This window comes from Rhinolophus sinicus, chromosome X, assembly GCF_036562045.2.
Source record: "Rhinolophus sinicus isolate RSC01 chromosome X, ASM3656204v1, whole genome shotgun sequence".
NCBI classification, from domain to species: domain Eukaryota; kingdom Metazoa; phylum Chordata; class Mammalia; order Chiroptera; family Rhinolophidae; genus Rhinolophus; species Rhinolophus sinicus.
In genome coordinates this window covers 73728953-73748378 of record NC_133768.1, presented here as the reverse complement: position 1 = coordinate 73748378, position 19426 = coordinate 73728953, and the positions used below count along the sequence as shown (strand labels likewise).

The 19426-nt window shown below is 45.1% G+C and overlaps 1 protein-coding gene across 17 annotated transcripts in view; it reads right to left on the bottom strand.

Annotated features, from left to right (window-relative positions):
- The window catches only part of FRMPD3 (FERM and PDZ domain containing 3), a 131015-nt gene that overhangs the window by 21354 nt on the left and 90235 nt on the right, over positions 1-19426 (bottom strand). For 13 of the 17 annotated variants that reach the window (XM_074323518.1, XM_074323521.1, XM_074323522.1 and 10 more), the window contains 7 exons: positions 19056-19163; positions 15966-16097; positions 14444-14563; positions 9536-9672; positions 9070-9196; positions 6969-7058; positions 5037-5216 (listed from right to left, as the gene is read on the bottom strand). In XM_074323518.1, the coding sequence (XP_074179619.1) occupies positions 5037-5216; positions 6969-7058; positions 9070-9196; positions 9536-9672; positions 14444-14563; positions 15966-16097; positions 19056-19163 (894 nt within the window). Of the gene's footprint in view, positions 1-5036; positions 5217-6968; positions 7059-9069; positions 9197-9535; positions 9673-11673; positions 11771-14443; positions 14564-15965; positions 16098-19055; positions 19164-19426 lie in introns of those variants that run through there. The other 4 variants (XM_074323526.1, XM_074323516.1, XM_074323515.1 and 1 more) reach the window with 3 other exon arrangements.

Sequence of the window (19426 nt, the reverse complement as noted above, 5' to 3'; positions counted from 1 at the left end):
TCTGGCTTCTAACCTCCATGCTCCTTGTTAAGGAAATTCAGACACTCTTTTTTCATGTACCCTCTGCAGTGTGTGCTTGTAAACATTTAACAACCAATTCTCTGAAGTCCTGATTTGTAGTGTTTGACAATTTCCCCAGTGTACATACTCCAACCATAGCCACTTTCAAGTTATCATTGAGATGTCACTGAATACAGAGTTGATAGAGATGTGTCTAACTCGCTCTTATGCAGCTGTGCAAGGTGGCTACAGCATGACACTAACCCTAAAGATAGACTTCTATCTTTAAAGCCCAGGGAAGCCATTCTCCAGTAAGGAGCTTCCCGGACCCTGTGCTGTGAAATCCTTCCCATTGTGCACACATATGCAGAGAGGCACCACTCAGCAACCACAGATATTGCCTATATCAACTGCCCCCAGGAAGTTTCCTTAATTCTCTGTATTCTGACATGTTCTTGGTACCTATCCTACGGTAACCCCTTCAATATGCCATAAATTGGCAAACTACTGTCTCTCCTACAAGACAGTAAGTTTCTTGAGGTCAAGGATGTTTTTCCCTGTTTTATTTTTCTTTTCTTTTTCATCTTTGTATCTCCCAATGGATTTAGCATGCTTCCTAGCAACAGTAAGTTCATACTAAGTGATAGAGTGGTGGTAGGAAAAGAGGAAGACTGAGGGAGAAAAAAGATCCAGGTTTCCATCTGACAGCCGATTTATCTGAGAAAGATATAAATACTGCCCTGTCCATTACATAGGGCACTTGTAACTACTGATGCAAACAGCAGACATCTCTGATTATAGATGGATCTGATTTTGTGTAACAAAAGTTGGGCATAAACATAATATTTATCAATCAAATCATATCTTTAATGAGATCTTCCTACTTGAAGGAATCTCACCATATATTAGTTTCCTATTGCTTCTATACAAATTAACACATACATAGTGGCTTAAACCATATATATCTATTCTCTTTACAGTTCTGGAGGTGAGAAGTCTGACATGAGTCTCACTAGGGTAAAATCAAAGGTAGGCAGGGATGTGTCCCTTTGCGTTCTGGAGGCTCTAGGGGAGAATGGGGTTTCTAGCTTCTCAAGGCCACTCACATTCTTTGGCTTATGGCACCTTCCTCTATCTTCAAGGCCATCAGGGTTGGGCTGAGTCCTTACATCACATTGCTCTGACCTCTTCTGCCTCCCTCTTCCACTTAAAAGAACGCTTGTGATTACAAGGTGTGATCATAAAACACAGTGAATGTTTAGATTAAAAATATTATTACAGTAAAAGACACATTGCCATTAATCCCCCTCAAAATACTCCCTCTCACTTCGAACACACTTATCCCATCGTTCTTGACACTTTCTGAAGCAGTTCTGGAAGTTCTCTTTCGTGAGTGTGTTTACTTGCACTATTGTGGCTGCCTCGACATGCTGAATGGATTCAAAACCTTTACCTTTCATGGTCATTTTGACTTTGGGGAAGAGCCAGAAGTCGCACGGTGCCAGATCTGGTGAATAAGGTGCATGAGGACACACCATAATGTTTTTATTTGACGGAAATCGCCATACCAGAAGCGATGTGTGACACAGAGCCTTTCTCGTTGTGATCGCAAAATACGGTGAGTGCTGCTGCCGAGTGCCATCCAATGGAAAGACAGGGATCTTCAATACAGGTAACAGCACGTTGAACCTTAGTAACAGCATGTGTGACATGTTTCAACTTGTTCAGTGCAGTCAGTTGGGTGTGAGCTACGGTTGAGAGAAAGTGTGCTTTAAAGTGTGCCGTAAATCATCCTCCATCATGACAACGCTGCGTGTTACACATGGCTTCTGGTATATAACAGTTTCTGTCAAATAAAAACATTATTGTGTGTCCTCATCTACCTTATTCACTGGATATGGCACCGTGAGACTTCTGGCTCTTCCCCAAAGTCAAAATGATTCAGGACATCAAGGCAGCCAGGACAGCACAACTAAAGACACTAACGAAAGAGGACTTCCAGAGCTGCTTCAGAAAGTGGCAAGAAAGATGGGATAAGTGTGTTAAAAGTGAGGGGGATTTAACGGCAATGTGTCTTATACTGTAATACATTTTTAAAACATTCACTGTACTGTTTGATCACACCTCATACACTGGACGCACCTGGATAATTCAGGCTAATCTCCCTATTTTAAGATCAGCCGATTAGGAATCTTACTTCCATCTGCAACCTTAATTCCTCCCTGCCATATAACATAGCATATTCATAGGTTCTGGGGGTTAGGGCATGAGCATCTTTGGGTGGCCATTATTCTGCCTGCTGCACATAACTCTTTTTACAAAGTAGAAACATTATAATGCAAAGTGGATAATTCTCTTGTGTTTTTTTCATATGTATTTTAGTAGTTGCTTAAAGTAGGGCCTACCTGAATCATCTGCCACCTCATGGTTGCATCATCTACCTAACCATTCGCTGTTTCCCACTCAGCAAAGTGCAACCTTCTCCTATCCCCCTCCATTCATCAACAAGATCTTCCATTTATATCCTAATGTAGTCTCTCACCTCTCTACCCACCCATGATGTGGACCCTCTCTGTGCTGCATGTATAGTGCCATTCTTCAGTGCACTCAGGCTACATGCAGCAGGCAATAGAGGCTATGTGTGCACCATGTGTGCAAGAAAGGAATGTATGTAGGGATATGCATGCCCACTCTTAATGTCTGTACATGTTTCACATTCATCTTTCTTTTTCATTACCACTGCTGTTCCTCCAGGTCAGGCCCTTTTTTTATCACTTCACTCCTGCTCTAGCACCATGATCCCCTCCTTACCTCCCTGGTTTCACATTAGCCTTGCTCCCATCCATCAGGCACACTGGTCCAAATCAGCTTTCATTTTATCACTTCTCTGCTCCAGGGCCTACAGTGGATTCCCACTATTCTATCACATTGAATCTAAATTCCTCAGACTGGCCTTCAAAGCTTATAACTGGCTCGTTCTGCCCACCCCCATTCTCTCCAATCTCCTTTCTTGTTATTCTCTCCAGCCAAGCAAGTATGCTTATCGACCTGCACATATGGCTTGCTTATTTCCATGCTTGCTCTCTGCCTGTGAATACATCCCACTTTTCTCTGCTAAGCCATACCTATCACTTTAAAATCCAGCTTAAAAACAATCTCCTGTGGGAAGCCAGTTCTGGTTAACCCCTTCCTGTTCTTTCATTCCATGTTTCATGCTATACTTATCTACAAAATTTAATTGATATTAAATTTCTTTATTGCTGTTTTGCTTTTTTAAAAAATAACAGATCTCATTGTTGGGTATTTATGTCAGGCATTGTGCTAAGACATTTTACGTGCATTTTCTCATTTAATCCTAGATGACAACCTTTTGAGATAGGTACTCCATTTTGCAGTTGAGGAAATCAGTGCTCAGAGAGGTTAAGATACTTTGTCAAGGTCACACAGCTAGGAAGTGGTACAGCTGGGATTTGAACATGCTTTATCTGATTCCAGAGCTCTACACAAGTTCTGATGTTGTGTTATCAAGGCAGTTCATATGTCTTTGTGAGTCTAAGTCTCCCCAGTAAGAGTGTAGCCCTCCAGGGCAGCATTCATGCCCACAACTGTGGCTAGATTGCTCCTGGAAATAAGAACAGTGCTCCTCACTCAGGCAACACTGATCCTGTTTGGTCTGCTTCCTCCCAAAGCTCTAGACCCAGAGGTGAGTAGTTCTCAAACCTGGCTGTACTACAGAATCACCCGGGGAACTGGAAAATAAATAAATCCTGATGCCCAGGCTATACCTCGATCAATTAAATCACAATCTCTGGGAGTAGGACCCAAGCATTTGTATTTTTCAAAAGCTCTCGAGGAAATTATATTCTGCAGCCAATGTCACAGAGCAAAGAAGATTCAGTTGGCAAGATGTTTCTCTGTTTTAAACCCTTTTTATTTCTCAGGAAGCCACATCTCCCGCGCATGTCTTGTCTTTCCTCCCCCTTCCCTACCTACCTATTTGGCTTTTTACCCAACAACATCTGAGGAGGGCAGAAATCATTGGTTGAGGAAGTGGCCACAAGCCAATTAAATATCAGCTCCAGGCAGGTTCCTAAACCAATGGCAATCCTGTGAATCGCAGGTGGAAAAATTAACATATTAAAGCTTTCTGGGTTTCACAAAGACAAAAATAAATTAAATAATTTGCTCTTTTAGAAACAGCAAACACTAAACCTCTTAATGTGCTAACAACATCTCCCACTGGGAAATCCTTTAAGGAAGAAAAGTTGCACCTCCTCTAATAGCTTTCACCAGCTGGCAGACCTGCTCCCCACCCACACTGGTCACTGGGTATCCAAACAGGAGAGCCGTGGAGGAGGTGGTTGACCATGGCTGCCAGACTCTGCACAAGTTTCTTGCCAGGCTGAAGGAGCTGATCTATGGGAAATGTTCTAAGGTTCTGGAAGAGGTGGACTCTGGGAGTTGAAATTGGGACTACGTTCTACCTGCTCACCACTTCCCCAGGCCCCCTTGGTTCTGGCCACATACTCAGACATCCCCTTCTCCATGATTCCAAGCGGGTGTGCCTATGGCAGGGCTCCCCAAATGGTGTGCACATATCCTTTCAGCCTCTGGGGCAGCCAGGCAGCGCCTGGGGTGTCCAGGGTATCTGGGGACTGGTCCATTTACTGCAGTATTCCACATGAATGTAATTTCTTATGTGTGCTATGACACAAGAAAGATTTGGAAATGATGGCCTGGGTGTAGCTCCAAGTTCTCCAGTTCCTCTGCTCTTTGCTAAAAACCTCTTACGGGTTGCTTGGACACTCCCTAGCTTTCCCTAGCAATGGCTGACCTTAATACGTGGCCAAGAAGATACCAGATCCCACAGGGTTGAGAAGGGAAAGAAAGATGAGCCCAAAGGGGTTCAGGGTCTGAACCACTTCAGAACAACTGAACCTCACCTGATAGGCTCAAACGCCCTTTCTCAAGTTTACTTCTTTCTTTGTCCCCAAGGCCTGTCCCTGGAGAGAAGTGGGTCCCAAAGCTGGGCTTACCTTGGCATCCATGATGCTGGTCTCCACCCGTGCCACGCCCTGGTTCTCCCGGAACAGCTGGATCTTGCTGATCTTGCTGAACTCGGACAGCACAGTGGTAAGGTTGGTTTTGAGGTCAATAACATGGCTAATACCATGACGGGGTCCCACTAGGAGAGTCGTGGCTGACTGCTTCTCGTCCTGGTGCCCAAGTGTGGTGGGCAGCATTCATAGGAAGGCAGAGGAGATGGGGAGAGGAAGCAGGAGGAGAGAATAGAAAACAGGCATTGGACCAGTTTTGCTGGGAGGTCTGGAAACATCTGGGGCTCAGTGTCAGGGCAGAAGGACAGCCTTCAGGGGAAAATGATCTGGGATGCTCCTGTTCTCAGGTCAGGGCCCCAGATCATCAGTCCAAATGGGCACGTTAGCCTCAGCAGCAGCTTGAGTGAAGTGAACAGCAGCAGGGCTGGCTCTAGCAAAATCATGAAGTAAGCGAGCTTTGTTTCCGGGCCTTTACAGCACCATATTCCTATCGCATCCCAAGGACTTTCCATTTGTGGCTGCAGGCCACTCAAGGCCTCCACTCAATGCTCTGCCTGAACAGGTGGCATCCTGTGTTTGGTCTTTATCCCTCGCTGGACCAACAGCCACTCAAACTTGCACTTCTCACTGGGTGCCAAAAGCTAAAGTGAAAAAGAATACTCTGCCTAAGGTGTTAAGGGTTGATTGGGTACTTCATGTGGGGCGGGGGAGGTGGGTCTCCCTCCCTAAGAAGATATTTTCCCTTAATAGACACAACAGCAGTCTTAACCCAAAGGAATGGCCTATAAGAATTTCAACAGTGGCAGAAGTGTGGTGGGGGGGGAGTGGACGGAGGGGATAGTGGGCTGTCAGTGATCCTCAAATCCCAGTATGTAAATGGCTACCTCTGCACCAAATGGACGGAATTCCCTTAAGTGGTCCCGATAGGCTCCTTGGCTCCATCAGGCCTGAGTCTTCTGTGGGCCTATTCCCTGGTATCAGCATCATCTGGAGGAACGTGTTCCATCTGCTATAGGTTCTTTGATAGGCAGCTTTCCACTGGTGTGCCCACGCGCATGAACACAACAGCATGTTTCCCAGAGCCTGACAAGCACCTGGATCCAGTCAGCATGGTGTTGTGACTTTCCTTTCACCACAGCTTGCCAGGGGAAACTAGCCTGGGGCACAGTCTTAGGGGGGCCAGCACTCCCTCCCACTCCGCAGAGGGGTGTTGTTGCAATGGAGGCCCTGGGCAGACAGGGGGAAGTATGCTAACTCAGGAAGCCTTGGGTTGGGGCTGAAGCGGTATAAGGAAGGGCGATGAAACAGAGCAGGGGTCAGCAAACGCAGGCCCATGGCAAAGCTGGCCCACCATCAGTTTTTGGAGGCCCACGAACTAAGAATGGTTTTTCCATTTTTAAATGGTTGGAAAACGATTAAAGGAACCATATTTGTGACACGTGAAAATCACATGAAATTCAAATTTCAGGGTCCATAAATAGGGATAGCGGAACACAGCCACACTCATTTGTTTATACATTTGTCTGTGGCTTCTTCCATGCTACAATGGCAGGACTGAATATTTGTGACATGTGCACGGCCTGCCTGCAAAGCCTAATATATGTACTACCTGGCCCTTTATGGAAAAAGTTTGCCAACCCCTGAAATGGAGGAGAGGGGACACAAAAGGGTCATGGAGGGATACTGAAAACAAATATCGCCTCCTACTTTACGATTTTACCAGAGGCAGGACCAGAGCACCGTAGGAGGGGAGAGAGAGAAGGAGGAGGAAGAGGAGGGAAGGACTTTAGAAATATTTGCCGAGAGAGAATGCCCCCCTAAAGCTCTAATGGAATCCCTCCTGCTCTCCACCCAAGGACAACACACACAGAGGGCTCCCTCCCCCCCCACACTCCCACTGCCCTCACTGACCAGGCCCACAGTGTTGAACAAAACGCCAGTGAAGGTTGGAAGTTCATTCAGAATTCGAAGATACTGGAGCTTTGCCTGTATTGCAGAGCCCTGTAGAAACAACCCACCCAGAAATACGACAAACTTGAGACGCACAAAAGCAAACCATGTTCTCAGGAGGGAGTGTCATGATCTTAGGACAGGCACTAGTCAGCAAGCCACACTGTGGGAGTGTGAGGAGACCCAGGAAGGTTCTAGTTTGGACAGCTCTTGCCTCTAGCATTCCCTTTCCCTTTCTAAACCCTGCTTCTTCCTCCTGACCCTCGTTCCTTGAGAATTCAGCTTGCTTATTTTGTTCTTGGGTTAACTCCAACACTTTCCCCAACTGTGACACCCCACCTCATCTATACCTCTCTCCTGAGATCCCCTACAGCCACTAGATACTGGCCATCCCCAACTGGGGGTCCCTCTCAATACCTTTAATCCTGAGCACCCCTAAGTCCAACCTAGGAGTCACACTGGACTCCTCCCTCATCCTCTTACCTGAGAGGGCCACCAGTCACCAAATTATCTTGATTCCACCTTTTAAGTGTCTCTCCAAGCTATCCACCCCTTTTCTCTAGCCCCACGCTCATTGCCTTGATGCCCCCCGACATATGTCAGGGTGGCAGCCAGGTTACCTTCAGTATGACACTCCTTTCCCTCAACCTCTGCACACTGCTTAGTGGGAGCACCCTAAAACATTAGATTAATCACATCAGCTGTCTGCTTAAACCCTTCAATGGTTCCCGCTGCCTACAGGGTGAAATATAACTCCTTTCCCAGGCACACAAGACTCTCCATGAATTGGCTCCTGCCAACCTCTCCAGCCTCCTCTCTTGCACCCACTGCCCCCCACCCCAGTGCCACAGGAATGTTCCTTGAACATTCTCTCCTGGCTTATGCTGAACTATTTGCATTTCTTTCCATGTACCATGTTCTCTCATATCCCCAGGCCTTTGGCCAGACAGATTTCCCTGCCTGGGAAAGTCTTCCTCCCCCCAGCTCATCGAGCCAAACTCTTATCTGTCTGTCAAGACCCAGCTCTGGTGTCAAATGCACGATTCCTGGTCTTTTCCAGCTCCCTCTGGCGGGGTTGGGTGTTCCTTCTGCATGCTTCCAGAGCACGCACGCCTGTCGCACTGTGTTGTGACTATGTGTTTCCCCACTAGCCTGTGCCTGACTCGAGGGCGGAGACCAGGACTTCTTTATCTTTGTATCTCCAGCCCGAACACTGGGGGGCCTCCAAAAGTGTTTGCTGAGGAGACGGTTGGGAGCACTGATATTCTCCTCTGGGAAGAAAACAATTTGATTAAATATACACAGCAAGGTAGGAATGGTTTAACTCTGGAAAAATCTGCATCCTAAAAGGAGAAGCTATTTGGTAATGCAAGGAATCTGGAATGGGTGAAATATATGGGGTGATTATGTCCTGTGTCTACATCTGCATGCTGATTCCAGTGCCTCTCAACACCCTCCTGACTCCTGGGCACAAGCAGACTGAGCCTTACAAACTCCAGGGCTGGGGGAGCAGGGAGTGGGAGTCCTTCAGAGGGCACCTGAGAAAGTGCTGGAGAGCATAGCAGTGACCTGAGCCTTCCATGCCACCCAATCACCCATTCTCCGGGTCAGGCTTTGTTGCACTGGGCTAGGCTTTTATCTGCCAGAATTCCCTGTCCCAGGACTAATGAATTAGAAAGCTAATGAGGAACAGACCAGTCATTTCTATGGAAAACATGTACCTCCTCGGGGTCCAGTGATGTCCACAATGGCAGGTGTTCAACCAGCACTGACTAAATGGCTGAAATGACCCGAGAATTTTCTCCACCTGCATGTTGGCCCCTTTGCTTTGAGGACCCTGGGCTCACTCAGTGATTGGCCACTGAGCTGTCTGTCGGGGAGATTCAGGCTTGGGGGTAACCCCTTTCTGCAATCGTCCCTCATATCTGTCCAAGCTGGATGTATACCCAAGTTGAACACAGTGGGGAGCTTCTCCAGAAGACCAGAGCTGCGGGGGAATCATGCAGGAGCCCCCATGGCCACTAGTGCCTGAGCAGGGTGTCCAATAGCCTACTTTGGGTACCTTGGTGCTGCTGGAAGGATATGTTTGGTGGGCCTTAAGTTGCTGAGAGAGAGATTTTCGGAGGTTCTTCTCTTTGATGCCCTGCAGGAGGGAGGGGGGAAGAAAGGGTTCCAGGCCCCACTCCTTCCTAAAAGCACAAGAAAAGAACTTAGTGAGAGAGACAAACTGGGATAGAGAAAGGAAGATAGTAAGAGAAACTGAATGAACCTGAGAGGCAGAGATGCAGGAATAGAGCCTGGGAGAAAGAGAAAGAGAAACAGGGATGGGGGCAGGAGAATTACATTGGCCACAGTACCCTAGTAGAAGCTGTAGCTCAAGTACATCATGGTCTTGGTATGAGACACTCCAGTTGTCACCCCCATCCCAGACCTACATTCCTGAAAAGCATAGCATAGTTCAACCATTGCATCTTTTCCCTACACAGCTTTAGAAGGGCTCCCATCCCAAGGGCCCCAGCACAACTCACTCTACATTCTTGAGAGAAATCTTCTGACTAGGTCGAGTGGCTGAGACAGTGATATAGATGTGAAGGGCAGCAAGGCCCAAAAGCATCTCCGGCTTGGGGTCCATTCCGAAGCGTTCTCGGATAACATCATTTCGACTCTGTGAGAGAGGGCAGTCCAAACCTGTCAATTAAAGGAGATGTTCCCTCCCTACCCCACCCTTTTCTACTCCCTTCCATTCCAGAAAAACATCCTGTATCAGTAAATCATCCTAGGTCAAGGGGAAGAGGAAAATCCTGCCTTTGGGGAAGAGGTAACAGAGAAACCTTGGGTCTCAGAGACACTATTCATGTCATTCAGCGGATATTGGACAGCCTTCTTCCCAGTGATGGGTGCACACAGAGGCAAGGCACAAGTGGGCCGAACATCTAGGTCACTGCAAAAGTGAGACATAGCAACACTCTCTTTCTTTCCTCTTGTTACAAGAGACCCTCCCTGCCTTTTCTTGGCGGGGGGGGACCTATACTCACACACACACACCCAGCCATACAGGGTTGCTCTACTAGCTCAGATGGAAACAAAGGAAGAGAGACCTTGGGAGGGGCTTTCTATAGGGCTCTGGCCCAGAAACCTAGGGTGAGAGATGGATTGCAGGGATGGAGCAAATATTTTGTTCTTTGGGCTCTGAAGATCAAAAGCTGTGGTGAGTCACTCTTCCTTATGCTATCCTAAAAGGAGTTACTGGCCAAGGGTATGACAATCCCCAAACCCTGAGGGTCAGAGTCTCAGCTATCATTGATTCAGCCTTGGTTAGACCAGTTGCCCATTGTATTGAGGTGAATGAGCTAAGGGACTAGAGAGCCATGGTGGTATTACTACAGTATAGGAAAGAGTGGAAAAGGAAGGTTTCATCAATGATCATCTATGCAGAAAATCCAATGGAATCTAAAAGTAAAAGAAAAACTACTAGAACTAATGAGTTAGCAAGGTTGCAGGATATAAGAACAATGTACAAAAACAAATTATATTTCTACATGCTTGCAACAATCAGAAATTCAAATTAAAAATCAAAACCATTTACCAAAGCATCACAAATATGAAATAATTAAGGATAAATCTGTCAAAATATGTGAAAGACCTGTACACTGAAAACTAGAAAACATTGCTGAAAAAATTAAAGAAGACCTAAATAAATGTAAACGTGTACTGTGTTCATGGGTTTGAAGACTCAATATTATTAAGATGTCAGTTCTCCCCAAATGGATCTATAGATTTAACACAATTCCAATCAGAATCACAGCAAGTTTTTGGTAGAAACTGACAAGCGAATTCACACGGAAACGCAAAGGACCGAAAATGGCCAAAACAGCTCTGAAAAAGAAGAACAAAGTTGGAGGACAAACACTACCTGATTTTAAGACTTGCTATGAAGCGATAGTAATCAAAAGAGTGTGATGTTGCCATAAAGCTAGACAGGTAGATCAATGGAACAGAAGAGAGAGTTCAGAAATAGACCCACACATACATAGACAACTGATTTTTGACAAAGGTGCAAAGGAAAATCAGTGAAGAAAGGATAGTCTTCAACAAATGGTGCTGGAACAACTAAATATTCACATGTAAAAAACCCAACTTTGATCAATACCCTGTACCACACATAAAAGTTAACTCAAAATGGATCACAGACCTAAATGTAAAGCCTAAAATGATAAAACTTCCAGAAAAAAACAGGAGAAAATCTTTGTGACTATGGGTTAGGCAAATCTAGATATGATACCACAAGTACAATTCATAAAAGAACAAATTGACAAATTTGACTTTATCAAAATTCAAACTTTTGTTCTGTGAAAGACATTGTTTAGAGACTGAAAAGACAAGCCAGAGAGGCTGGGAGAAAATAACTGCAAATAACATAACCAACAAACAACTTGTATCCACAATACGTAAATAACTCCCAAAACTGGATAACAAGAAAACAAACAACCCCAATAAAAAAGTGGGCAAGATGTGAACAGAAACTTAACCAAAAAAAGATGCAGGATGGCAAATAGGCACATGAAAAGGTGTTTAACATCGTTAGTCATTAGGGAAATGCAAATGAAAACCACAATGAAATACCACTGTATGCTATTAGAATGACTTAAAAAAATGCTGATAATACCAAGTGCTGATGAAGATGTGGAGAAACTGGGACTCTCATACATGCCTGGTGGGAATGTAAAATGGTACAGCCACTTTGGAAAACAGTATTGGAGTTTCTGTAAAAAATTAAAGAAAGATAGATCTACCGTATGATCAAACCATTCCATTCTTAGGTATTTACCCAAGGGAAAAAAAAGTATATGTCATACAAAGACTTGTACGTGGATATTCATAAAAGCTTTTTTTTTTTTTTTTTGGAGTAGCCAAAACCTGAAAACAACCCAAATTTCCATCAGCAGGTGAACTGATAAACACATTTTGGTACATCCATACCATGGAATAAAAAGGAATGAACTAGTGATACACACAACAACATGAATGGATCTCAAAATCATTATGACGAGTGAAAGAAGCCAGACCAAAATAAGTGTACATACTATATGATTTCGTTTATATAAAACTCTAGAAAAGGCAAAGTACTCTATAGTGACAGACAGCAGGTCAGTAGTTGCCTAGGAATAGGGAGACAAATTACAAAGGAGCCTGAGGAAACCTTTGGGGGTGATGGATATGTTCAGTATCTTGATTGTGGTGATGGTTTCATCGGTATAAACATATGTCAAAACTTATCAAATTGTACACTTTATACGTGAAGTTTTTTATGTGTCAATTAGGCCTCAATAAAGCTGCTTAGTATAAAAAAAGAGGGAATACAGCCATGAATATTCCAATAACTATATATGGTGCCAGATAGGTACTAGACTTATCAAGATGAGCACTTCATAAGGTATATAAATGTTGAATAACTATGTTGTACACCTGAAACTAACATTGTATGTGAATTGTATCAAAAATAAATTTAAAAAATAATCTAAAAATGATTTAAGAAAAGGAAGAAAAAATACAGCTGAAATCAATATCATCACAAAGGGGAGAGAGAGGGTGGACATGTTTTGTCACCAAATTCCAAAACATTTGAACCAGGATGACCACCAGAAGCTTGAATGAAGAAATGTAGGGCAAATAAAATAAGAACTAAACTTATAAAATTCATAGAGAAACCACAACTCATTGCCCCGTAGAGTGCTGATAAAGGAACCCAAGGCTGTTTGAGAAATGTTCCTAACATTTTAGGTTGTCAGAAGGGGCAGCAAGGACAACCATGATGTCCCATAGCACAGCTCCAGGTGTCACCATCAGAGACATTGTCAGAGATGAGTTTGGAGAGTATTACCCCCTCTCTCATCAAGCACTCTATATGTCCTATTGGCACCTAAAACTCAACACATCTCAAAATGAACTCATCTTTTCCCCAAATCCATTCCACTACCTATATACCCTACCTTGGGCAATGATATCACATTTACCACTCGAGTCAAAGCCCATCGATTCTCCTTTTAAATATCTCTTGAATCCCATCCCTCCTCCATCACTGCCTTGATTCCAGCCCCCACCATTTCTCCTCTGGATAACTGCAATAGCTCCCTAGCTGGTGTACTTCCTCAGCAGTCTGCAGTCTTTTAACATTGCTCATCTAACCAGGCCACTCTCCTTTCAGCATTTCTGTGCCCCCACTCTACAGCAGGAGTTCTTTAGCTGCACATTAGAATCACATGAGGAATTTAGAAAATGTCACTGTTTGGACCTCATTCCCATAGATTTTGATTTATTTGGTCTTGGGTGGGACAGAACATTTTTTCCCCCCGCAAAGCTTCCCAGGTAATTCTAATGTGCCCTAAAGTAGTGGTTCTCAAACTCCATCAGGCATCATAATCCGCTAGAAGAGTTGTTAAAACAGACTTTTGGGCCCTACCTGCAGTTTCTGATTCAGTAAGACTAGGCTGGGGCTCAAGCATTTGCATTTCTAACAACTTTCAGGTTGCTGCTGCTGGTCCAGGGACCACACTTTAAGAACCACTGCCCTAAATAATTTTAAAGCCTGTACTTGTCATGACCTATCAAGACCTTCACCACCTGCTTCCTGTCTTTCCCATTTTATTTCCTATTGCTCCTTACCTCACATTCTCCACTTCAGCCATAATAAATCACTCGCAGCTCTCTCATCATGTTGTGCTGTTTCATGCCATGAAGCCTTTGTAGATACAAGTCCCTTTGCTTAGAATGTGCCTGTTCCACTACATCTGTGCACATAGCAAATATCTACTTATTCTTCAAAGCTAAGAGCATGTGTGCATCACTCCCTCTGTGAAGCCTTCATTATCCCCTTCCATGGAGAGTTGGCAAACTGCTTCCTGGGTGTCCCTACTGACAATTGCACCCTGTCATCATCATACTGCCTATCACACTATCTTATATTTATTTATGTACACATCTATGAGCTCTAGCAAGTCAGACAATTCTTTGTTCACCTTGATTGATAGCACTGAGCACAGGGCCTGGCCCAGAGTAAGTGCTCAGCAAATGTCTCTGGATGAACTGAATTGGGAATCATTTTCTCACTAGGCACTGGGGGTTGGGTCCCCCTGTTTCCCAAACTGACTTGTTAAACCTTGGGATCCTGTGATAGTGCTGGAACTACTGGTGTTTGCTCCTGAAAACTGATGAAATCTGTCTAGACAAACAGACAGGACTTTGAACCACAGCCAGCTCAGGTCACCAGACCAACCAAATTGGCCATGGACTACAATGGTAACAGAAAATGAAAGGGCCTTCAGAGCTACTTGGAGGTTGGAAAAACTTACATAGTGTCTTCATTGTGATGGCAGAACAGCCTGCCTGCTTGTTTGTCCATTGGTCTGTCTGTCTATGTATCCCCAATCAGACTCTACCTGGATGTACAGGTACTCGAAAGCAGCGGGATCCCGACGTAGCAGCTCCACCGGGTCTTTGGGAAAGAAACTTATTCGGAAGAGGCATTTCATTCCTTGATAGTGTGTCCGCTGCACCACCTGAATCCCAGGGATGAGAGGTTGGAGGCAAAAAGATCTGGGAATCAACAGCTGTGCTGGTGGGAGCCAGCTCAGTGGCTCCTCAAAGGGAGGCTTGAGCAAGGGTGCTGTTTACCATTCTGTCTCCCGGCTGGCCAATGCCTACTACCCTCACAGAAAAGTCATGAGGACCCAGGTATTTTCTGCCCTTCTGACATAAGGGACCAGAATTTTTGAATCACTTATCCAGGACATGGCTGTTATCAACAGTTGGGTCTAAGGCCCAAGATACTAGGTAGAAAGAGAGGGCTCCTGGGAACTTCTCTGGCTCTTTTCTTGCTGTGGGACCAATGCCTTTACCTTGCAGAGGGGCCCAGCCTCAAGCAGAATAAGTTGCTGATTAGAAGCTAAATCAAAGATTTAAAATCCCATTTGGAGGTATAGATAAAACAAGTTGGCAATGTATCACTAACTGTTGAAGCTGGCATGGGTTATGAGGATTCCTTATACAATTCCTTCTACTCTTTTGTATATTTAGTTTTTTTGCAATAAAAAAGTTTAAAATCCCATTTAGAACAAGAGACCAGTTGGATTCAGAAGATCTGTTGAGTGGTGGGGAGGCGCGTAGGCCGCCCTCCAAGCAGGACACCCACAACCTTCCCTTCATAGGGGGGAACTCACGAGTCCCTGGATTGCATTTGTCTGAGAGCTAAACTTGAAGAATTTTTCTTTCCAAAATCCGCAAATTTTTTGTGTCTGATTTTGGCTTTTGTTTCATTTCCATTTATACATTTCTCCCCAACGCCTTCCCTCCCACTCTGGGAGTATTGATTGGCTCTTCTGGTGTTTCACCGTTGGTGAAATACTATGCAGCAAAGCTGAATTTCCCCAGCCTTTTTCCATATGGAAAAGGCTAGGATGATAAGATGCTTTCTCCTACTCTGCCTTGGAAATTGATGTGGGTGACATGCTACCCATTCTTGGCCCCACTCAGCCCATTCTCAGATCACACTTGTCCTGGCCTCACTGCTCTTGCTAGACTCCACTTGTTGACCCTTCCTTTATAGCCTTCATCTGAAGGCCATTTCCTTTCAGAGGCAGAAATGTCTATCAGGCCCAGCTTCCAGGAGACAGGAGAGTTGACACAGCTCTTCAACTCAGCATTCAGGAGCCATGCAGTGACTCACCACTGCAAAGTTTTCCCACTAGAAACCAAGACTAACAATCTTCATGTCCTTTTTAGGTCACAAGGGACATTGCCAAAAGCCCTCTGGAGGTGGGTAGTATAGACCACTGTTGAGACCTGTGAGTTTCTGGCCGAGCACATCATTATGAATTTTTCCAGAAAGAGAGTACCTGGGGTCCTCTTCTCTAGCAGAGGCCACATGCAAAGCTATCAAGCCAGGGTAAAAGAGTTACTTACATAAGCCAGGGGCTGCTTGTCCTGGAGAAGCAGGAATTTGTGGCTCTGTTCTGGCCCAGCATACTCAAGGACAAGAGCAAAGTGCTCAATGTACCTCAAGGAAAGACGGTCTTGTAATGTCATCATCACATCCTGTGGAAGAGAAAAGTGCCTTGAGAGGGAGATCCATTCTAGCTCTGACCTACTCCAAGCACCAACCATGGGAGGGGGAACTGAACTCCCAAGAAAGAGAAGTCCTGGGGAAAAGACTGAAGCTGGGAAAGTGGGCCACACAGAGACCTCAGCCTTTGTGGTGGCCCAGGCAACGTCTCCAGGATGAGAGTGGTGCATGAGTGCTGTTCAGAGGCCTGGACGCTGAGGAATACCAAAGGTACCTTGGGAGGCGAGGGAGGGAAGTGTTTTTGAACTTGACCTGGCCAGGTATATAGCAAAAGAAGATCATGGTTGTCCGTCATTTCCTCTCTCTCCTTCCTTTCAACAGATTATTTCCTGAGTGTTTATTAAGTGCCAGACACTGTGCTGGTTCTTCTCACCTGAGTCAGAATGTTTGCTGTGGTCTGTCCATCAATTCTTTATTTAGGAATTAACACAAGCAAAAGCCACAATCATGATTAAAAATAGACTACTTCTGGATTCAAAATCTAAATGAAATGACTTGAGTTACTGGCAAAATGTTCATTTTTGATCGTAGCTGGCTTGTAGAGACAATCAATTTAGCAACTTGAAAAATGTGTCCACGCAGATGAACTATGTCACGTGTCTTGTGTACAGTCATAAATCTGACTAGTTCTGGGCTCTGTCTGCTCTGCTGCCCTACTTTTTTTTAATATTAGGGTGTCTGGAAACATATCTGTGGGGGCTGCCCACATGTCAGTTTGAGACTTCTGCCATCTATTTGCTGTGACTTCAGCCTACACGGGGCTCCAGTGTGTGTGTTCGTGGAGTCAGCATCGCTTAGCCCCCAAAGGCAGGGAAGAAGCAGGCTTGGGAATGCAAAGATCCCTTACAGCCAGGGCTGCCAAAGAAGCCCCTCAGTGAACATGAAAAAACATTGAGCCATTCAAATGTTCAGCTGCAAATTGGTGGGTACTTGAGAATATCTTTGTATTATCCAAGTAGTCACAGAGGCGCCAGTGTTGCTAGAGCTCTGGCAGGAACAAATGAGGTTTCCTTTGCAGTTCGGCTGCATTGGGATTGTGGACAGCCAAGCCGGTGAGTGCCAACTGGTGTTACAAGTGTAACAGCCCCTGCGCCAAGCTGTCAATTCATTCAGGTACCTCTCTGGGACAGTGGCTTGGCAGCCTGTCCAAGTTCCAATGAATAGCCACTGCACCCTCCCAGAAGTCAGGATGAGATCACAAGCCAGGGGACACTGCTGTCCTAGAAGGCTGGGGCTACCTGGAAGCAACAATGGTGGCAATGTTGTGAGGTGGGGGAACACGTGGAGAAGACTCCAAGGGGAAAGAGAGGAGTAAAGGGTCCAGTGTGGGGACAGGTCTACAGGGGACATACTGACCATGAATAAACACCAAGGAGAATTCTGACAGAGAGATATCCACATCTGGAGGAGGGGCATTTGGACTCCCCTGGGTGGCCTAGTTCCATTTCAATGCCCGCCCCCACCCCCACACTGAGACATTCGACAGACAAGAGACCATCCCAGGCACCCTAAGGAGTTCGTTTTGGTCCTTGATCCCATGGGGGACCTACCCAGGCCTAACCCTTCCAAAGAAACTCTTCGTTCAATCAACATGGATAGGACCAGTGTGTATCGCAACTCGTGTACTACTGGCACTTTGGCCAAAACAATTCTTCATAATTCAGGGGCTGTCCCATTTCCTGCAGGACACTTAGCATCTCTGACCCCGAGACACTAAGTGCCAGTAGCATGCCAAACCATGAAGGTGACCCAAAATAGCCTCAGACATTCCCATACTGTCTGGTAGGGGGCAGTGCCAACCCTGGTTGAGAACCACTGGCAAGGCCAATTCTAAACACGTGATAACTCCTGGGGAAAGTTTCCTGACCCAGGGGTTTCTTCATTTATAGGGTTGTTTTGACCCCAGCATTGGTTACATGGAAACGTTCATTCTGGAAATGGCGTTCTCTTTCTGGAGGGAGTTCAGAAGAAACAGGAGTGGATATTTCTGTCTCAGAGCACAGCTGAACCTGAAGGTTAATTCCCCGTTTCCCCGAAAATGAGACCTAGCCAGACAATCGGCTCTAAAGCGTCTTTTGGAGCAAAAATTAATGTAAGACCCGGCATTATATTATATTATATTATATTATATTATATTATATTATATTATATTATATTATATTCCCGATCTTATAGTATAGTAAAATAAGACCAGGTCTTATATTAATTTTTGCTCCAAAAGACGCATTAGAGCTGATTGTCCAGCCAAGTCTTATTTTCGGGGAAACACGGTATCATCACTTCTCCTCAGGACTAAAGGAATCACTACAACTTTTAGACACCTGGCTGAGCCATTAAGAATCACAGCTCAGTAATTGCTCTTTCTGTGAAAGGAATAGTCAAAGGGACTGTTGCTGGAGTTTTCAAATCTTGGTTCAGTGCTTAATTTAAGATCTGCTTGTTATTTAAAAAGCAAGGCATGGCTAAGCTAATCTCCCAAGAGACTGTGTTTGCTGATTTCTGTGTGTAAACTTGCGTAGGCGTTATTGTATCAATATAAATCACTTTTGCTTTATAAGTGGTTTAATGATGTTCACTCTCCTTAGCTCCTAAGTGTCTTGAAGGACCCAGTGTAACACCGACACAAAGCAGTTCATAAGTAGATGTGTGTGCACATGTGCATGCATGCACATGCACACGCACTCATGCAGGCACACACACATACACATTTACAATCGCTTGCACACAGTTGGGCAAATTTCCTCCACCACCCTCAGCCGAGGACTACATATGTATTTTTGCAGCCTGGTGCTCACAGCAGCAGGAGCTCAAAGGCCACCTTGCTTCAGCAGTGAGCAGCTCTGTGCAGACTCAAAGGAACTTGGGGACCAGCAGCTATGTGTGCTACGGAGAGGGCAACGCTGCCCCGAGAGAGGAGACTCTGTATGTACCTTAACAGTGGTCCGGCCATCAAATGTGAACGACTTGATCTGCCCGTTTTCTAAAAAAACCTTCAGGACATTGGGGATGAGGAGAAGAGCTTCTTTCTTCATCATTTTCTAGGAACAGGTAGGGGGAGGACAAGGAGAGGGGCTCATTTGGAAGGACGAGGGAAGCCAGAGGAAGGGTGTAGAAAGGAAGAGAAAGGAGCGAGTGAAGGAGACAGGAAGCCAAAGGTATGGAAGGACAAAGAAAGGAAAGAGCAGATCAATAATAATGTCACATGGAGACCAGAACCAAATTCTCCAAGATACGGGATCATATCAAAGTTCATCATTTCATGTCACAGTGCATCTGCATTCTCCTGTGGCTCCACAGCTTA